General features: G+C 55.2%; 1 protein-coding gene across 1 annotated transcript; it reads left to right on the top strand.

Moving 5' to 3' along the window:
• The first annotated feature begins 220 nt into the window (after positions 1 to 220).
• On the top strand, positions 221 to 20,856 carry TMEM209 (transmembrane protein 209). The gene is made up of 15 exons (XM_071552896.1): positions 221 to 270; positions 2,090 to 2,229; positions 2,310 to 2,368; positions 6,047 to 6,178; positions 7,920 to 8,161; positions 9,829 to 10,018; positions 13,188 to 13,363; positions 13,564 to 13,635; positions 14,136 to 14,232; positions 15,935 to 16,060; positions 17,124 to 17,221; positions 18,403 to 18,517; positions 19,064 to 19,161; positions 19,567 to 19,640; positions 19,784 to 20,856. The coding sequence occupies exons 2-15, from the start codon at positions 2,093 to 2,095 to the stop codon at positions 19,836 to 19,838; spliced, it is 1,671 nt and encodes a 556-aa protein (XP_071408997.1). The 5' UTR covers positions 221 to 270; positions 2,090 to 2,092; the 3' UTR covers positions 19,839 to 20,856.
• The last annotated feature ends 446 nt before the right edge of the window (positions 20,857 to 21,302 follow it).

The raw sequence follows: 21,302 nt of genomic DNA, 5'->3' as shown, positions 1-21,302 counted from the left end.
TTCCCGCCCAAACTACCAATGAGGGTCTCGCCCCGCCCCAACATGGCGGCGCCCTTAGCGTCACTTCCCGCCCAAACCGCCCGTGAGGGTCTCGCCCCGCCCCCAACATGGCGGCGCCCTCAGCGCCTCTTCCCGCCCAAACCGCCACTGAGGGCCCCGCCCCGCCCCCAGCGCGCGGCGCGGCGCGTGACGCACCCGGAGAGCGCCCGCGCATGCGCAGAGAGAGCGGCGGGGCCGCGTGAGGGGAGCGGGGACTGCGCCGGGAGAGAGGTGGGCACGGACTGGGAATAGCGGGAATGGATTAGGGACAGTGGGAATGGGGACTGGGAACAGCGGGAATGGGGAGTGGGGACAGCGGGAATGGGGATTGGGGACACCGGGAATGGGGACTGGGGACAGCGGGAATGGGGATTGGGAATACCGGGAATGGGGATTGGGAACAGCGGGAATGGGGATTGGGAATACCGGGAATGGGGATTGGGAACAGCGGGAATGGGGATTGGGAATACCGGGAATGGGGATTGGGGACAGCGGGAATGGGGACTGGGGACAGCGGGAATGGGGATTGGGAATACCGGGAATGGGGATTGGGGACAGCGGGAATGGGGATTGGGAATACCGGGAATGGGGATTGGGGACAGCGGGAATGGGGATTGGGAATACCGGGAATGGGGATTGGGGACAGCGGGAATGGGGATTGGGAATACCGGGAATGGGGATTGGGAATACCGGGAATGGGGATTGGGGACAGCGGGAATGGGGATTGGGGACACCGGGAATAGGGACTGGAGATACCGGGAATAGGGACTGGAGATACCGGGAATGGGGATTGGGAATACCGGGAATGGGGATTGGGGACAGCAGGAATGGGGACTGGGGATAGTGGGAATGGGGACTGGGATCACCGGGAATGGGGATTGGGATCACCGGGAATGGGGACTGGGGACACCGGGAATGGGGACTGGGGACACCGGGAATGGGGGACACCGGGAATAGGAACTGGAGATACCGGGAATGGGGATTGGGGACAGCAGGAATGGGGGACAGCAGGAATGGGCATGGGGGATACCGGGAATGGAGGACACCGGGAGTGGGGAAGGGGCATACCGGGAATGGGGATTGGGGACAGCGGGAATGGGAACTGGGGGTTGGGAATGGGAATGGGGAGAGACTGGGGACAGCGGGAATGGGAATGGGAATTGGGGACACCGGGAGTGAGGTGGGGATTGGATCGGGACACCGGGAGTGAGGTGGGGATTGGATCGGGACACCGGGAGTGAGGTGGGGATTGGATCGGGACACCGGGAGTGAGGTGGGACATGGAATGGGGTGGGGAGAAGAGGGATGGGGGAGATTTGGGGAGATGTGGGAGTTGGGGAGGGGGTAAATGGGGTTTTGGGAGGGGGAGAAATGAGATTTATGGAGGGGGAAAGGGGAGGATTGGGAAGAGGGAGAAATGAGGTTTGGGAGGGAGGGAGGGGAGGATTGGTGGATGGGGAGGCTGAGAAGGGAGATTTGGGGAGGGGGAGAGGAGAGGGGTGGGGAGGGGAAAGGGGGGATTTGGGGAGGGGAAAAGGGGAGGTTTGGGGAGGGGGAAAGGGGGGATTTGGGGAGGGGAAAAGGGGAGATTTGGGGAGGGGGAAAGGGGGGATTTGAGGAGAGGAAAAGGGGGGATTTGGGGAGGGGAAAAGGGGAGATTTGGGGAGGGGGAAAGGGGGGATTTGGGGAGGGGGAAAGGGGGGATTTGGGGAGGGGAAAAGGGGAGATTTGGGGAGGGGGAAAGGGGGGATTTGGGGAGGGGGAAAGGGGGGATTTGGGGAGGGGAAAAGGGGGGATTTGGGGGGGGGATTTGGGGAGGGGAAAGGGGGGATTTGGGGATGGGGAAATGGGGAGATTTGGGGAGGGGGAAGGGAAGGTTTGAGGAAGGGAAAAGGGAAGGTTTGGGCAGGGGGAGAGAGGAGATTTGGGGGTGGGGTAGATATGAGGTTTGGGGGTAGATCTGGGGGCTCCCTGCTTTGACAGGATGTTTCCTGATCACAGTGGGGTTGGATCAAGGGTTGGGTTGTTGATCTCTCCCCTGTCCCCACAGGAAATGACGCCCCCCAAGAGCCCCGACCCGTCTCCGCCGGCCCCGACCGTGAGGATGAAGAGACAGGCCGAGAGCAGGAAGGTGGTTCTGGCCTGGGGGCTCCTCAACATCTCCGTGGCCGGGCTGATCTACACTGAGATGTGAGAATTCCCTGTCCCTGGGATCCATCCCAAGGGCTGCCCGGAGCCATCCCTGAATCCTGATTTATTTTGCCTTTCAGGACTGGCAAAGTGCTGAGCACCTACTACAGCATCCCCTGCTTGCCCCTCTGGTACCTGGGTGAGTCCCTGCAGCTCCTCCCACACTCCAGGGGTTGCTTTGCTCTTTTTTTTAATTATTTTTAGTGCTGGGAGGTTCTTTTTAAAGGAATTTTTGAAGGGTCCTTTTTCTGTTTTTTAATTCAAGCCAAATTTTGTTTTTTTCTGTTTGAAATTGAAGCCAAATTTTGTTTTTTTCTCTTTTAAATCAAAGCCAAAACTTTGTTTTTTCTGTTTTACCAAAATTTTGGTTTTTTCTGATTTAAATTGAAGCCAAAACTTTGTTTTTTTCCCTTTTACCAAAATTTTTTTTTCTGTTTTAAATTGAAGCCAAAACTTTGTTTTTTTCCCTTTTACCAAAATTTTTTTTTCTGTTTTAAATTGAAGCCAAACTTCCTTTTTTTCTCTTTTAAATCAAAGCCAAAACTTTGGTTTTTTTCTCTGTTTAAATTGAAGCCAAACTTTGGGGTTTTTATGTTTTAAATTGAAACCAGGCTCTGTGTGTGTGTTGGGGTGTGCACACCCTGACAGGCTGTTCCTGTGTGTGTGTGTTGGGGTGTGCACACCCTGACAGGCTGTTCCTGTGTGTGTTGGGGTGTGCACACCCTGACAGGCTGTTCTGTGTGTGTGTGTGTGTTGGGGTGTGCACACCCTGACAGGCTGTTCCTGTGTGTGTGTGTGTTGGGGTGTGCACACCCTGACAGGCTGTTCCTGTGTGTGTGTGTTGGGGTGTGCACACCCTGACAGGCTCTTTGTGTGTTTGTTGGGGTGTGCACACCCTGACAGGCTGTTCCTGTGTGTGTGTGTGTTGGGGTGTGCACACCCCGACAGGCTGTTCCTGTGTGTGTTGGGGTGTGCACACCCTGACAGGCTGTTCCTGTGTGTGTTGGGGTGTGCACACCCTGTCAGGCTGTTCTGTGTGTGTGTTGGGGTGTGCACACCCTGCCAGGCTGTTCCTGTGTGTGTGTGTTGGGGTGTGCACACCCTGACAGGCTGTTCCTGTGTGTGTGTGTTGGGGTGTGCACACCCTGACAGGCTGTTCCTGTGTGTGTGTGTTGGGGTGTGCACACCCTGACAGGCTGTTCCTGTGTGTGTGTGTTGGGGTGTGCACACCCTGCCAGGCTGTTCCTGTGTGTGTGTGTGTTGGGGTGTGCACACCCTGACAGGCTGTTCCTGTGTGTGTGTGTGTGTTGGGGTGTGCACACCCTGACAGGCTGTTCCTGTGTGTGTGTGTGTGTTGGGGTGTGCACACCCTGACAGGCTGTTCCTGTGTGTGTGTGTTGGGGTGTGCACACCCTGACAGGCTGTGTGTGTGTGTTGGGGTGTGCACACCCTGATAGGCTGTTCCTCTGTGTGTGTGTGTTGGGGTGTGCACACCCTGACAGGCTGTTCCTGTGTGTGTGTGTTGGGGTGTGCACACCCTGACAGGCTGTTCCTGTGTGTGTGTTGGGGTGTGCACACCCTGACAGGCTGTTCCTGTGTGTGTGTGGTGGGGTGTGCACACCCTGACAGGCTGTTCTGTGTGTGTGTGGTGGGGTGTGCACACCCTGACAGGCTGTTCCTGTGTGTGTGTGTTGGGGTGTGCACACCCTGACAGGCTGTTCCTGTGTGTGTGTTGGGGTGTGCACACCCTGCCAGGCTGTTCCTGTGTGTGTGTGTTGGGGTGTGCACACCCTGACAGGCTGTTCTGTGTGTGTGTGTTGGGGTGTGCACACCCTGCCAGGCTGTTCCTGTGTGTGTGTGTTGGGGTGTGCACACCCTGACAGGCTGTTCCTGTGTGTGTGTGTTGGGGTGTGCACACCCTGACAGGCTGTTCCTGTGTGTGTGTGTTGGGGTGTGCACACCCTGACAGGCTGTGTGTGTGTGTGTGTGTTGGGGTGTGCACACCCTGACAGGCTGTTCCTGTGTGTGTGTGTGTGTTGGGGTGTGCACACCCTGACAGGCTGTTCCTGTGTGTGTGTGTGTGTGTTGGGGTGTGCACACCCTGACAGGCTGTTCCTGTGTGTGTGTGTGTGTGTTGGGGTGTGCACACCCTGACAGGCTGTGTGTGTGTGTTGGGGTGTGCACACCCTGACAGGCTGTTCCTGTGTGTGTGTGTTGGGGTGTGCACACCCTGACAGGCTGTTCCTGTGTGTGTGTGTTGGGGTGTGCACACCCTGACAGGCTCTTCCTGTGTGTGTGTGTTGGGGTGTGCACACCCTGACAGGCTCTGTGTGTGTGTTGGGGTGTGCACACCCTGACAGGCTGTTCCTGTGTGTGTGTGTTGGGGTGTGTTGGGGTGTGCACACCCTGACAGGCTCTTCCTGTGTGTGTGTGTTGGGGTGTGCACACCCCGACAGGCTGTTCCTGTGTGTGTGTGTGTTGGGGTGTGCACACCCTGACAGGCTGTTCCTGTGTGTGTGTGTTGGGGTGTGCACACCCCGACAGGCTGTTCCTGTGTGTGTGTGTGTTGGGGTGTGCACACCCTGACAGGCTGTTCCTGTGTGTGTGTGTGTTGGGGTGTGCACACCCTGACAGGCTGTTCCTGTGTGTGTGTATGTTGGGGTGTGCACACCCTGACAGGCTGTTCCTGTGTGTGTTGGGGTGTGCACACCCTGACAGGCTGTTCCTGTGTGTGTGTTTGTTGGGGTGTGCACACCCTTGACAGGCTGTGTGTGTGTGTTGGGGTGTGCACACCCTGACAGGCTCTGTGTGTGTGTTGGGGTGTGCACACCCTGACAGGCTGTTCCTGTGTGTGTGTTGGGGTGTGCACACCCTGACAGGCTGTTCCTGTGTGTGTTGGGGTGTGCACACCCTGACAGGCTGTGTGTGTGTGTTGGGGTGTGCACACCCTGACAGGCTGTTCCTGTGTGTGTGTGTGTTGGGGTGTGCACACCCTGACAGGCTGTTCCTGTGTGTGTGTTGGGGTGTGCACACCCTGACAGGCTGTTCCTGTGTGTGTGTGTGTGTTGGGGTGTGCACACCCTGACAGGCTGTTCCTGTGTGTGTGTGTGTTGGGGTGTGCACACCCTGACAGGCTGTTCCTGTGTGTGTTGGGGTGTGCACACCCTGACAGGCTGTGTGTGTGTGTCGGGGTGTGCACACCCTGACAGGCTGTGTGTGTGTGTTGGGGTGTGCACACCCTGACAGGCTGTTCCTGTGTGTGTGTGTGTTGGGGTGTGCACACCCTGACAGGCTGTTCCTGTGTGTGTGTTGGGGTGTGCACACCCCGACAGGCTGTTCCTGTGTGTGTGTGTGTGTTGGGGTGTGCACACCCTGACAGGCTGTTCCTGTGTGTGTGTGTGTTGGGGTGTGCACACCCTGACAGGCTGTTCCTGTGTGTGTGTGTTGGGGTGTGCACACCCTGACAGGCTGTTCCTGTGTGTGTGTGTTGGGGTGTGCACACCTTGACAGGCTGTTCCTGTGTGTGTGTGTTGGGGTGTGCACACCCTGACAGGCTGTTCTGTGTGTGTGTGTTGGGGTGTGCACACCCTGACAGGCTGTTCTGTGTGTGTGTTGGGGTGTGCACACCCTGACAGGCTGTTCTGTGTGTGTGTTGGGGTGTGCACACCCTGACAGGCTGTTCCTGTGTGTGTGTAGAGGTGTGCACACCCTGACAGGCTGTTGCTCTGTGTGTGTGTTGGGGTGTGCACACCCTGCCAGGCTGTGTGTGTGTGTTGGGGTGTGCACACCCTGACAGGCTGTTCCCTGTCTCTCCCAGAGCTGTTTCTCGCCGCCCTGTTCAGCCTCAACGCCCTCTGGGATTTCTGGTGCTATTTCAGCTTCGCGGCGGTGCCGGCCGGACTCGGGGGCAGCCCCGGCCAGCTCGGCTCGGGGTGGCTGCGCTCACCAGGTGGGTCTGGGGGCTTCTCTTTGGGTCCAGCCTGGCCTCAGTTCAGCAGGGCCAGAGGTTGGAGGGGACAGGAATCACCAGACTGAAACCACCAAAGTGATATTTCATATAATTTGATATCAAATTAAGTGTAAAAGAAGGTGTAGGTGGTGCCTGGTCAGTCCCTTCATGGTCTGTGCTGACAGAGCTGCTGTCACCATTGCTGGGGGTGTTGGACTCTGCACAGCTGTTTGACTGGGGAAGTGCTGGTACTGTCACTGTCACTGTCCCCTGATCCAGGGGAGGAGGGTTTGGGGTTCTCCCTGCCTGTCCCTGTCCCCATCCCCCTTAATCCAGGGGCGGTGTGTGGTGGGTTTGGGGGTCACCCTGCCTGTTACTGTCACTGTCACTGTCCCCCTGGTCCAGAGGAGGAGGGTTTGGGGTTCACCCTGCCTGTCACTCTCACTGTCCCTGTCACTGTCCCCCCCCCAGTCCAGGGGAGGAGGGTTTAGGCCTCACCCTGCCTGTCCCTGTCCCTGTCCCACCAATTCAGGGGCAGTGTTTGGAGTCTCTGTCCCTGACCTGCCTGTCCATGTCCCTGACTTTTCTGTCCCTGTCCCTGACCTGCCTGTCCCTGTCCCTGACTTTTCTGTCCCTGTCCCTGACCTGCCTGTCCCCATCCCTGACCTGCCTGTCCCTGTCCCTGACCTGCCTGTCCCCATCCCTGACCTGCCTGTCCCCATCCCTGACCTGCCTGTCCCTATCCCTGACCTGCCTGTCCCCATCCCTGACCTGCCTGTCCCTATCCCTGTCCCTGACCTGCCTGTCCCTGTCCCTGTCCCTGACCTGCCTGTCCCCATCCCTGTCCCTGACCTGCCTGTCCCCATCCCTGACCTCCCTGTCCCTGTCCCTGACCTGCCTGTCCCTATCCCTGACCTCCCTGTCCCTATCCCTGACCTCCCTGTCCCTGACCTGCCTGTCCCTGTCCCTGACCTGCCTGTCCCCGTCCCTGACCTGCCTGACCCTCACCTGCCTGTCCCTGTCCGTGACCTCCCTGTCCCTGTCCCTGACCTCCCTGTCCCTATCCCTGACCTGTCTGTCCCTATCTCTGACCTCCCTGTCCCTGTCCCTGACCTGCCTGTCCCTGACCTACCTGTCCCCATCCCTGACCTGCCTGTCCCTATCCCTGACCTGCCTGTCCCCTTTCCTGACCTGCCTGTCCCCATCCATGACCTGCCTGTCCCTGTCCCTGACCTGCGTGTCCCTGTCCCTGTCCCTGACCTGCGTGTCCCTGTCACTGTCCCCATCCCTGACCTGCCTGTCCCTGCCCCTGTCCCTGACCTGCCTGTCCCTGTCACTGTCCCCATCCCTGACCTGCCTGTCCCTACCCCTGTCCCCGTCCCTGACCTGCCTGTCCCTATCCCTGTCCCTGTCCCCATCCCTGCCTGTCCCTATCCCTGTCCCTGACCTCCCTGTCCCTATCCCTGCCTGTCCCTGTCCCCATCCCTGACCTGCCTGTCCCTGTCCCTGTCCCAGTCCCTGACCTCCCTGTCCCTGTCCCTGACCTCCCTGTCCCTGTCCCCCAGCCGTGCCGGTGACGCCGCCGCGGGATCCGGCAGCCAAGCAGGCGCTGCCGGTGCCGCCGTGCCCGCCCATCCAGGGGCAGTGTGTGCTCAGGGTTTGGGGGTGTGCTCAGGGTTTGGGGGTCACCCTGCCTGTCCCTGTCCCTGACCCTGCCCCTGCCCCTGTCCCTGTCCCCCAGCTGTGCCGGGGACGCCGCCGCGGGATCCGGCAGCCAAGCGGGCGCTGCCGGTGCCGCCGTGCCCGCCCATCCAGGGGCAGTGTGTGCTCAGCTACAGCCCATCCCGCTCCCCCAGTGCCAGCCCCAAGTTCTCCCCGGGCTGCCTGGGTGGGTTCAGCCCCCACCTGCAGGCCCTGGGCAGTGCCAGCCCCACCCACGGCGGAGGATCCATCACCTACTCCCCCGGCAGCAGCTACAGCAAGGTATGGCCACCCCCAGGGGACAGCTGGGCCTGGGGGGACAAAGTGACACTGAGACAGCCTCAGAATAAATAACTGCTGAGGGACTTCTGTTTCTTTGAGCAGCAAAGGGATTTGTTATGACATTGGGATTGCAGCAGGGGGAGGGTGGGGATGGTCCCTGGTGGAGCTTCCCGTGGGTTTGTGGTGATCCCAGACCACCCCTGGCCCCTCTGGAGCAGGGACAGACGGACCCCACCGGCGTTCCGGGACATCCCAATCCAGGGGTGCCAATTGAGAAGCCAAAGGAGACTGGAAATAAAGAGACTTGTGATTCTTTCAGCAGCAAAGGGATTTGTTAACAATGTTGGAGGCAAAGCCAGTTCCCACTGGGCAACAATTTGTGTAAAATAAGCCATTTATACAGACTTGGGGTCCTGGTTACACCTTCTGATTTCCATATTAGTGACTGGGTGAAATCTTGGGCAGAGCTTTCCTTCGGGCTGGAAATTTGGGTGGGGGTCTCCTGACCTCATCCCTGGGGTGGTCTTGAAGCATCTTCATCACTGTTGGGCTTCTGCCTTTCCTTTGTTCAATGAGCTGTCAAACTTCTTGTGAAATCTGGGCTTTAATCTACAAATCTTGGCTTTAATCTACAAATCTGGGCTTTAATCTACAAATCTTGGCTTTGACTCTACAAATCTTGGCTTTAATCTACAAATCTTGGCTTTAATCTACAAATCTTGGCTTTAATCTACAAATCTGGGCTTTAATCTACAAATCTGGGCTTTAACTCTACAAATCTTGGCTTTAATCTACAAATCTTGGCTTTAATCTACAAATCTGGGCTTTAATTCTACAAATCTTGGCTTTAATCTACAAATCTTGGCTTTAACTACCAAATCTTGGCTTTGACTCTACAAATCTTGGCTTTAATCTACAAATCTTGGCTTTAATTCTACAAATCTTGGCTTTAATCTACAAATCTGAGCTTTAATCTACAAATCTTGGCTTTAATCTACAAATCTGGGCTTTAATTCTACAAAATCTTGGCTCTAACTACAAAATCTGGGCTTTAACTCTACAGTCTTTGCTTTAATTCTACAAAATCTCAGCTTTAATTCTACAAAATCTCAGCTTTAACTACAAATCTTGGCTTTAGCTGCAAATCCTGGCTTTAACTCTACAAAATCTTGGCTTTAACTCTACAAGTCTTGGCTTTAACTCTACAAATCTTGGCTTTAACTCTACAAATCTTGGCTTTAACTCTACAAATCTTGGCTTTAACTCTACAAATCTTGGCTTGAACTCTACAATTCTTGGCTTTAACTCTACAAATCTTTGCTTTAACTCTACAAATCTTTGCTCTAACTCTACAAAATCTTGGCTTTAATTTACAAAATCTTGGTTTTAACTCTACAAATCTTGGCTTTAATTCTACAAAATCTGGGTTTAACTCTACAAATCTCAGCTCTGGGCTCTCAGAAACGTCTGACTGTGCTCAGTTTATGGCCTGGGGGTCTGTTGTGTCAGACTTTGGGTCAGGGAGTGGCCCAGAACCCCTGGGTGGGATGGACAGAACGTGCCCCGAGTCATTCAGGACTGTTCTCCCCTCAGCAGAACTGGGCACTGTCACTCTCTCTGTCCTTGCTCTGCCTTCCAAAGCCCCAGGGTCTGCTCTTTCCCCCCAGGTTTCCAGCCTGGGCCCCTCTCCCAACGGCTCCCCGTACGCCGCGGACGGCGGAGGGCTGAGGTCCCACTACCGCCTCTCCCCCATCCTCTACAACAACTCCCCCCAGAAGGAGGATTACATCAGTGATGTCAAAGCCCTGGACACCTTCCTGAGGAACGAGGAGGAGAAGCAGCACCGAGTCCAGCTGGGTCAGTGAATGGGGGTTGTGGGAAATCCTGGGAATGGGAGGGAGGAGGGTGGTGGGTTTGTGGGTGAGGGAGGTACCACCAGAGGGAAGGGCATTTATGGGAGTGCCCTCTGAGCTTGGCAGAGGCTCCTGCTGGGCAGTAGGACATGAGGTAAAGCACCACCACAGGGTTAGGAGCTTCAGGCAGGAATGTTCCCATGGATTGGATCTGTGGTGCTGGGAATGGGAGTGCTGGGTTGTCTCTGTGGCTGTGCTGGGCTGTGAGAACACCCCGAGCAGAGGAGGGTTCACACCAAGGGGGGATCCAGCCAGGTTTGGTCCTGGATAGGGACAGTCAAGATAAAAATAAATGGATATGAGCCATCCCCAGGCAGGTTTGGTCCTGGATAGGGACAATCAAGAAAAGGGTAAGGGAATGAACTTACCCCTGGGAGGTTTTGCCCTGCATAGGGACAATCAAAATAAAAATAAATGGATCTGAACTTCCCCCAGGCAGTTTTTGCCCTGGATAGAGAGAATCAAGATAAGGATAAGGGGATGAACTACCCCCAGGCAGGTTTTTCCCTGCACAGGGACAATCAAAATAAATGTATCTGAACTTTCCCCAGGCAGGTTTTATCCTGGATAGGAACAATCAAAATAAAAATAAAAGGATATGAGGGATCCCCAGGCAGGTTTTGCCTTGCACAAGGAAAATCAAGATAAGGATAAGGGGATGAACTACAGGGTTTGTCCTGGATAGGGAGAATCAAGATAAAAATAAATGGATCTGAGCCATCCCCAGGAAGGTTTGGTCCTGGATAGGGACAATCAAGATAAGGGTAAGGGGATGAACTTACCCCTGGGAGGTGTTGCCCTGCATAGGGACAATCAAAATAAAAGAATCTGAGCTACCCCCAGGCAGTTTTTGCCCTGGATAGAGAGAATCAAGATAAGGATAAGGGGATGAACTACAGGTTTGGTCCTGGATAGGGAGAATTAAGATAAGGATAAGGGGATGAACTACAGGTTTGGTCCTGGATAGGGACAATTAAGATGAGGATAAGGGGATGAGCTGCCCCCAGGCAGGTTTTGCCCTGGTTAGAGACAATCAAAATAAAAATAAAAGTATCTGAACTTCCCCCAGACAGGTTTTATCCTGGATAGGGACAATCAAGATAAAAATAAATGGATCTGAACTATCCCCAGGCAGGTTTTGCCCTGAACAAGGAAAATCAAGATAAGGATAAGGGGATGAACTACAGGTTTGTCCTGGATAGGGAGAATCAAGATAAAAATAAATGGATATGAACTACCCCCAGGCAGGTTTGGTCCTGGATAGGGACAATCAAGATAAGGGTAAGGGGATGAACTTACCCCTGAGAGGTTTTGCCCTGCACAGGGACAATCAAAATAAAAGGATCTGAGCTACCCCCAGGCAGTTTTTGCCCTGGATAGAGAGAATCAAGGTAAGGACAAGGGGATGAACTACAGGCTTTGTCCTGGATAGGGAGAATCAAGATAAGGATAAGGGGATGAGCTGCCCCCAGGCAGGTTTTGCCCTGGTTAGAGACAATCAAAATAAAAATAAAAGTATCTGAACTTCCCCCAGACAGGTTTTATCCTGGACAGGGACAATCAAAATAAAAATAAAAGGATATGAGGGATCCTCAGGCAGGTTTTGCCCTGCACAAGGAAAATCAAGATAAGGATAAGGGGATGAACTACAGGTTTTGTCCTGGATAGGGAGAATCAAGATAAAAATAAATGGATCTGAGCCATCCCCAGGCAGGTTTGGTCCTGGATAGGGACAATGAAGATAAGGATAAGGGGATGAACTACCCCCCAGGCAGGTTTTATCCTGGATAGGAACAATCAAAATAAAAATAAAAGGATCTGAACTATCCCCAGGCAGGTTTTGCCCTGCACAAGGAAAATCAAGATAAGGATAAGGGGATGAACTACAGGTTTTGTCCTGGATAGGGAGAATCAAGATAAAAATAAATGGATCTGAACTACCCCCAGGCAGGTTTGGTCCTGGATAGGGACAATCAAGATAAGGATAAGGGGATGAACTACCCCCCAGGCAGGTTTTATCCTAGATAGGAACAATGAAAATAAAAGTAAATGGATCTGAACTATCCCCAGGCAGGTTTTGCCCTGAACAAGGAAAATCAAGATAAGGATAAGGGGATGAACTACAGGTTTGTCCTGGATAGGGACAATCAAGATAAGGGTAAGGGGATGAACTCACCCCCAGGCAGGTTTTATCCTGGATAAGGACAATCAAAACAAATGGATCTGAACTATCCCCAGGCAGGTTTTGCCCTGGATAGAAGGAATCAAGATAAGGATAAGGGGATGAACTACCCCCCAGGCAGGTTTTGCCCTGCACAGGGACAATCAAAATAAAAATAAAAGGATCTGAACTATCCCCAGGCAGTTTTTGCCCTGCACAAGGAGAATCAAGATAAGGACAAGGGGATGAACTACAGGTTTGGTCCTGGATAGGGACAATTAAGATGAAGATAAGGGGATGAGCTGCCCCCAGGCAGGTTTTATCCTGGATAAGGACAATCAAAACAAATGGATATGAACTATCCCCAGGCAAGTTTTGCCCTGCACAGGGACAATCAAAATAAAAGTAAATGGATCTGAACTATCCCCAGGCAGGTTTTGCCCTGGATAGAAGGAATCAAGATAAGAGTAAGGGGATGAACTACCCCCCAGGCAGGTTTTATCCTGGATAGGGACAATCAAAATAAAAATAAAAGGATCTGAACTATCCCCAGGCAGTTTTTATCCCGGATAGGAACAATCAAAATAAAAATAAAAGGATATGGACTTCCCCCAGGCAGGTTTTATCCTGGACAGGGACAATCAAGATAAGGATAAGGGGATGAGCTTCCCCCAGACAGTTTTTATCCTGGATAGAGACAATCAAAATAAAAATAAAATTACATGAACTACCCCCAGACAGGTTTTGTACTGGATAGAGGCAATCAAAATAAAAATAAAAGGATATGAAAAACCCCCAGGCAGTTTTTGCCCTGCACAGGGACAATAAATAAGGATGAATCCAGGGTTTATGCAGTGACTTCAGGGTGTTCCTCCACTCTGACTTGTGCCTGCACTGCAGCTTCCAGAAGTGGCAATAACTGTGTGTGGCTTTAATGGTTGGATCCCTGCAGGAAGTTCAGATTCCAGCTCTCCCTCCAGCAGCCCAACCTTCTGGAACTACGGCCGGTCCATGGCAGACCATGCCCAGATCCTGAGGAAGTTCCAGTACCAGCTGGCCTGCAGGTCCCAGGCCCCCTCAGCACACAAGGACGAGGCTGATCTCAGCTCCAAACAGGCTGCAGAGGAGGTGAATTGGGCAGAAAAAGGGAGAAACAGGCCTTGGAAATGCCCAGCTTTGTGCAGAGAGTGGGATTTGAGCTGTGGTGGGGGTGTGGGGGAGAAAAGCCCTCCAGGGCTGAACCAACTGCCTTCTTCTGAAGGGGCAGAATTGTCCCAGCCCCCAAAACTGGGGATGTTCTGGAAGGGTCTCCTCTTCTCTTCCCACAGGTCTGGGCTCGGGTGATGATGAACCGGCAGCTCCTGGACCACATGGATTCCTGGACAGCCAAGTTCAGGAATGTAAGTCCCATCTCCAAGGGGTGTCTGGGCTGGGGAAACAAGTGGAGAAGGGAATTCTGTGCCTGAGATGGGCAGAACTGCAGAGCCTGAGGGCTGGGCTGGGCTGGGCTGTCACTCCAAACCCACCCAAAGGGTTTGTCATCTCCCTGTTCCCTGCAACAAACAGGGGAGGGAGTGGAGCCATCCAAGGAGGCCCAAAAGCCCACCCAGATGGACCCAAAAATCATCCTTATGGTTGGAGGGCTGTGATTCCTAATCCCCAGCAAAGCTTTCCTGATACAGAGGTGTTTTCCCATCTCCTTCCCACTGGATTTCCTGCCCTTCCAGGGGCTGTTCCAGGGTCAGTTAAACTGGGCCTGGTAATGGAATTGTTTCCCTCCTTCCCTGGCCTCAGTGTCTCTGTTGTTAAACTTGTGTGTGACTGTGCTGGTGACCCCCAGCATGTGATCCAAGGGCTGGGGGATTCTGGAACATCCTGAGCTGGAATGTTTCCCTCCTAGTGGATCAATGACACCATCCTGGTGCCACTGGTGGAGGAGATGGAGTCTGTGAGCACTCAGCTGAGGAGGATGGGCTGTCCAGAGCTGCAGATTGGAGGTAGGATGGGGCACCCCTCAGGAATTCCCAGTGCTGGGGCATGTCTGCAGTGGCTGTGCCATAAATCAGGTGGTTTTGTTCCCTTTCCTCTCTTGTGCTGTGGTCTGTGTTCCACCTCCTGCACTCCATGAAGCAGCAAAGATTCCCCATGAGATTCCAGACAACATCCCTGCTGACACCTGTGCAAAATTCACAAATCACTTTTTTGTCTTGTTTTGCCCCCTAAATTTCCTTTTACAGTCTCACCTTCTCATGGATTATTGGCTGTTAATGTGTCAGAAAACATTTCAAAGGCAGAGGAGCTGTAAATTCTCAGTGTCTCCCTGCAAAGTCTCACTGTCCCCACTCCTGTTTGCCTTTCCAAACTCTTCCTTCCCATCAGCTGCTTTCCAGGAAAACTGTTTTTTTAAATTCTCCTGAGCTTCAGTGTTGTGTTTCAAGCCACAGTGCAATTCTGAAGCAATTGCTTCCCTTGCTCCTGCAAATTCCTGTCTCCTTCACCAGGGGCTGGTTTATGTGGTGCATTTCAGTTAAATTCCCATTTTGGGCTGTCCCCTGTGGTGTCTCCTCAGCAGCTTCACCTGTGGGACAACAGGTGGCTGCTGGTCCCGTCCCCACTTTGTTTCTCTCCCTCTTGAATCTGTGTTGGTTCTTTGGAGCTTTGAAATCCTGCTGGGGGGATTTGCTGGGGGGTTGGACCTGAGCTGGGAGCACGTGGTGGTGTCGGATCCTGGTGATCCCAGAGCTCCCAGGAGCTCTGTGGTGATCCCAGGTGATCTCAGGGCTACTAGGAGTTCCATGGTGATCCCAGGTGATCCCAGAGCTCCATGGTGACTCCAGGTGATCCCAGAGCTGCCAGGAGCTCCATGGTGACCCCAAGTGACCCCAGGTGATCCCAGAGCTCCATAGTGATCCCAGAGATCCCAGGTTATCCCAGAGCTGCCAGGAGCTCCATGGTGACCCCAGGTGATCTCAGAGCTCCATGGTGATCCCAGAGCTGCCAGGAGCTCCATGGTGACCCCAAGTGACCCCAGTTGATCTCAGAGCTCCATGGTGATCCCAGAGATCCCAGGTGATCCGAGAGCTCCCAGAAGCTCCATGGTGATCCCAAGTGACCCCAGGTGATCCCAGAGCTCCATGGTGATCCCAGATGACCCCAGAGCTGCCAGGAGCTCCGTGGTGACCCCAGGAACCCTGTGGTGATCCCAGAGCTGCCAGGAGCTGTATGGTGACCCCAGTGATCCCAGGAGCCCTGTGGTGACCCCAGGTGATCCCAGGGCTAGTAGGAGTTCCATGGTGATCCCAGAGCTGCCAGGAGCTCCGTGGTGACCCCAGGTGATCCCAGAGCTGCCAGGAGCCCCGTGGTGACCCCTGGTGACCCCAGGAGCCCCGTGGTGACCCCTGGTGACCCCAGGAGCCCCGTGGTGACCCCTGGTGATCCCAGGAGCCCCATGGTGATCCCACGTGATCCCAGGAGCCCTGTGGTGACCCCTGGTGACCCCAGGAGCCCTGTGGTGACCCCAGAAGCCCTGTAGTGACTCCAGGAGCCCTGTGGTGACCCCAAGAGCCGCGTGGTGACCCCAGGTGACCCCAGGAGCCCCGTGGTGACCCCAAGAGCCCTGTGGTGACCCCAGGAGCCCTGTGGTGACCCCAGGAGCCCTGTGGTGACCCCAGGTGCCATGGGGGCTCTCCTGTGTCCCAGAGGCCAGCATCAGCAGCCTGAAGCAGGCAGCCCTGGTGAAGGCACCGCTCATCCCCACGCTGAACGCCCTGGTGCAGTACCTGGACCTCACCCCAAACCAGGAGTACTTGGTGGAAAGGATCAGAGGTATGTGGTGTCCCCAACCCAAACGCTTCACAGGGGTGACCCCACTCAGTGGGGGGTGCAACTGGGTGCTCTTTAGGTCCATCCCAGCCCAAACCATGCCATGACCCTACAGTTCCCTCCCTGCTCAGGGGGCCAAGATTAAACCCCCTCATGGGCAAAACACACCCTGTGATTTCACCTCCCTGCATTGGTCTCTTCACCACCATCCCATGGGTTGAGCTCTCCCAATTCTGTGCACCAGAGACACCTGTTAAACCCCTAAACCAGCATGAAGTCTGCCCTCACACCCTCAAGAACCTGCCACACCTCCATTATTGTGTCCAGTTGTGGCCCCTCAGCTCAGGAAGGACATTGAGGGGCTGGAGAGGGGCCAGAAAAAGGGACCTGGGGATTGGATTGACAGGAGCTGAACATGACCCAGAGTGTGCCCAGGTGGGCAACAAGGGCAGTGGTGTCCTGGCCTGGATCAGGAATGGTGTGACCAGCAGGACCAGGACAGTGATTGTGCCCCTGGGTGGGCACTGGGGAGGCCACCCCTGGAGTGCTGTGCCCAGTTGTGGCCCCTCAGCTCAGGAAGGACATTGAGGGGCTGGAGCAGGGCCAGAGCAGAGCCCCGAGGCTGGAGAAGGGCCTGGAGCCCCAGCCCTGTGAGGAGAGGCTGAGGGAGCTGGGGGGGTTGAGGCTGCACAAGAGGAGGCTCAGGGGGCACCTCAGCACTGCCCACAACTCCCTGACAGGGGGTTGGAGCCAGGGGGGGTTGGTCTCTTCTCCCAGGCAACCAGCAGGAGAAGAAGAGGGCCCAGGCTGGAGCTGTGCCAGGGCAGGCTTGGGGTGGCCATTGGCAAGCAATTCTTTGCAGAGAGAGTGCTCAGGCCTTGGCAGGGGCTGCCCAGAGAGGGGGGGGATTCTCCGTGCCTGGAGGGGTTTCAGGTGACACTGGATGTGGCACTCAGTGCCAGGGGCTGGGGGGCACAGGGGGCTTGGAGCGAGGGCTGGGCTGGGGGGGCTCACAGGGCTCTGCCAGCCCAGAGCATTCCAGGATTCCATGAACTGTTGCCTGCAGAGCTGTCCCAGGGGGGCTGCATGAGCTCCTTCCGCTGGAACGCAGGGGGAGACTTCAAGGGCCGCAAGTGGGACACGGACCTGCCCACGGACTCCTCGGTGAGACCCACAGACCTGGGATGGGGCTGGGGCTGCCTGTGGGGTGGGATGGGCCTTGTGGGGAGCAGCCAGGGGGGCTCTGAGACCCACAGACCTGGGCTGGGGCTGGGGTGCCTGTGGGGTGGGATGGGCTCTGTGGGGAGCAGCCAGGGGGGCTCTGAGACCCACAGACCTGGGCTGGGGCTGGGGTGCCTGTGGGGTGGGATGGGCTCTGTGGGGAGCAGCCTGGGGGGCTCTGAGAGCCACAGACCTGGGCAGGGGCTGGAGCTGCTTCTGGGCTGGGATGGGCCTTGTGGGGAGCAGCCAGGGGGGCTCTGAGACCCACAGACCTGGGCAGGGTCTGGAGCTGTCTGTGGGGTGGGATGGGCTCTGTGGGGAGCAGCCAGGGGGGCTCTGAGACCCACAGACCCGGGCAGGGGCTGGGGCTGCCTGTGGGATGGGATGGGCTCTGTGGGGAGCAGCCTGGGGGACTTTGAGCACTGTGGTAGAACCAGGACAGCAGAGGAGAGAGATTCCACTGCTGGAAGGTGGAGTGGAAAATTGATGTTGAAGCAGCATTTGATTTTTTGTCTGTGGAATTATTAAATATTTGGGGCTATTTTTGAGCTGTCCTGTGTCTTGATGGAGAGAACAGCTCAAAAATGATTTACTCAGGGAAGCCACCATAAAAAAATGACCCAATTTCCCATGTTTGTTAATCACAGGTAACACAAAGCTGTGATTTCCAAGGTGCATCTCTCAGGCTTTTCACACCTGGGGCCTTTAGCCCAGGAAAGCTGCAGAGCTGCCTGTGGGGCACCTCCTGTTGTGCCCAGGGGGCACAGAAAGGCCCAGGGCACACACACCTGGTGCTGCTCCCCATGGAAACCACCCTGGGAGCTCTCCAGGAAGGGTTCAAACCCCACAGGCTGTGGGCTGGTTCTCTGGGCACTCACCCAAGGGACTCTATTCCACACTCCTGGCATTCCCAGGACTCGTGGCCAGCCTGGATTTCCCCAGTGGTTTCTGTTGTGCCTTTGCTGAGGGAAAGGGAGAAGCTGGGGGGGGTTTGGTGTGGGCAGGGCTGTGTTTGGGGTCAGTGCTCGAAGCTGCAGCCACAGCCCCTCACACACTGTGACCAACTCCTGGGCCCAGGGCAGGGCTTTGGGGCCATTCCAGTGAGATTTGGGTCTGTTCCCCAGATCCTCATGCACGTGTTCTGCACCTACCTGGACTCCCGGCTCCCACCCCACCCCAAGTATCCCGACGGGAAAACCTTCACGTCACAGCACTTCATCCAGACTCCAGATAAACCAGGTGCTGGCTCCTGCTGCCCTGCCCTTCCCCTTCCCCTTCTCCTTCTCCTTCTCCTTCCCCTTCCCCTTCCCCTTCCCCTTCTCCTTCTCCTTCCCCTTCCCCTTCCCCTTCCCCTTCCCCTTCCCCTTCTCCTTCTCCTTCCCCTTCTCCTTCTTCTCCTTCTTCTCCTCCTTCTCCTCCTTCTCCTCCTTTTCCTCCTTTTCCTTCTCCTTCTCCTTCTTCTTCTCCTTCTCCTTCTCCTTCTCCTTCTCCTTCTCCTTCTCCTTCTCCTTCTTCTCCTTCTCCTTCTCCTTCTCCTTCTCCTTCTCCTTCTCCTTCTCCTTCTCCTTCTCCTCCTTCTCCTTCTCCTTCTTCTCCTTCTCCTTCTCCTTCCCCTTCCCCTTCCCCGTCCCCTTCCCCGACCCCTTCCCTTCCCAAACCTTCCCAAACCTTCCCAATCCTCCCCTTCCCAAACCTTCCCTTGCCCTCCCCTCCCCTCCCTCCCTCCCCTCCCCTCTCGATGGCCTCAGCATCTCTGCAGTGTTGGCTTTGCACTTTACTCCCCAGACACCTCCAACGAGAACTTGTTCTGCATCTACCAGAGCAGCATCAACCCGCCCCACTACGAGCTGATCTACGAGTGCCACGTGTACAGCCTGCCCAAGGTGCTGCCCCTGCCCCTGCCCCTGCCCCTGCCAGGGGTCCTTCCCTGCTCCCCTGGGCTGCTTTGGGGTCCTGCCCACACTCCCTGACTCGTCAGGCTGGTCCAGCTTGGTCTGTGCCCACCACGTGGTGCTTGAGGCTCCCACCCAGTCCCAGCTCTGGTACCTGCGTGGGGAGCAGCAGCACCAAGAGTGGCTCCCTCTGGCTGCTTTTCTGCCAGTTTATTGTGAATTCACATCCTTTAACCCAAATCCCACAATCCCCGACGTGCTGTCCCCCCTTCAGGCCACCACGGGGTCACCAAGCCTGGTGCTTGTCTGAGAATTCCCGGGGGGGTTCAAACTGGGCAAAGTCTGCGTGTTCTAACTCTGATTCCCAACTCCTGCTGTGTCTCCCTGTGGATCCAGGGCAGGAACAACATGTTCCACACCCTGCTGATGTTCCTGTACATCATAAAGACCAAGGAATCCGGGATGCTGGGGTAGGTACCAGCCAAAGGGGGGCAACCACAGCAGGGGGGGATGGTGAATGGGGTTTAAATCATCTTGGTGGGGTTTAAATCATCTTCTGGAGGAATAATCAGCAGCTTTTCCCTCCCCTGGGGTCATTCCCACCATTTTACAGGCGTGTGAATCTCGGATTGTCGGGAGTGAACATCCTGTGGATCTTTGGAGAGTAACTGAGTTAAACCTGGGCCCTTGGGCTTGGCTTTGTGGGCACACAGGGCAGGTGTCTGCAACTCCAGCAGGGATTTTGCCACCTGAAACATTTCCCCTGGGACTGAACTCCAGGCAGGGTTCTCATCCAGCCCCTCACCTAAACCAGGCCAGTTTAAACTGAGCTTAACTCATCCAGACTCGACTAAACCAACCCACCCTTGAGGCTGCAGCCAGAACAGCCTCCCCACGTCCTGCACAACAGCCCTTGGGAGGATCCAGCACCTTCAGGATCCAAGGAATTCCAGCTGGGCACAAGAGAAAAGCCAAGTGGGGAAGTTCAGGCTCAGTTTTGCTTCATTTTCTTACAAAAACCCTGTGAATTTTTACCCCTGAGTGTTGGGGCCGTCGTGTTTGTGACCCCACAAGGTGTTGCTGCAGCTGCAAAGGGAAGAGAAACCCACGTTTGACTTGCTGGGTTCATTCAGCAAATCACATTTTTACTTTTATTTTTAATCTGTACTTTCATGTTTTTAGTTCCAAACCAGCCTGGCCTCCCCAGTTTGGGGCCCTGTGAGCTCTGACCCCTCAGGTGCCTTCACACTTTGCCTTGGAATTTAATTCTCCTGCTCCCTTTTCCCACTGATCTCTGTTTGGGGGAGTTTTCTGGACTGGGATGTGGCTTCAGCACCTTGGTGGCAAACCAGGCTTTCCAAAGCCACGGACTTCTGGGGGAAAAACACTTGGGTTTGAGTCAAAGATGGGATCAATATTTGCCAAATTTCTATTTCAGCTTCAATTGTGGTGAATTTTGGCAAAGGAGCATTTTGGAAGTGAGTGTAGGACCAGGAAAACATGGAATCATGGCACTGTGTTTGGTAGGGATGGGGGGAAAAGAGGAATGGGTGGGATTTGGGCTGGATTTGGTGTGACCTGAGGGGTGTTGGTGACTCCCCCCCCTCTGGGCTGGGGCTTTCCAGGGAACTGGGAACAGAACAGCTCCTGTGGGTCCCACAGTAAAGGAGTTTGTTTTATCCAGTGCTTTTTGGGGGTTTTCTTGGGTTCAGCATCACCAACCCCATCCCTGTTCCAAGGAGGGATGTTCCCAAACCAGATTTCACTGGGTTTTACCCCAAAACTCCTCCCTGAGCTCCGTTTTTCTCCTGTTTGAAGACCTGAAGTGCAGAAATCCCCCAAATCCTCTCCTTGCCCACAAAGGGGTTTTTATTCACTCAGGGAGCCCTGGGGTGGGGCAGGACCCTTCAGTTTGGGGGTCCCTGACACCCCCATTCCCTGTGCCCCCAGGATCCTGGGCAGCCTCTGCCCAAGAGCCCAGATCCTTCTGCACCCCAATGTCTGACACACCCTGTGTACCCCAGTGTGGGACAGATCCTGCTCCCTGGGCACCCCAATCCCTGTGCACCCCAATCCCTGAGCACCCCAAATCCCCCTGCCCTCCAATCCCAGTGCCCCCCAATCCCAGAGCA

This window comes from Pithys albifrons, chromosome 3, assembly GCF_047495875.1.
Source record: "Pithys albifrons albifrons isolate INPA30051 chromosome 3, PitAlb_v1, whole genome shotgun sequence".
In the NCBI taxonomy this organism is placed as follows: domain Eukaryota; kingdom Metazoa; phylum Chordata; class Aves; order Passeriformes; family Thamnophilidae; genus Pithys; species Pithys albifrons.
The sequence above is the reverse complement of the archived record's forward strand: the minus strand, read 5'-3'. Positions and strand labels throughout refer to the sequence as shown.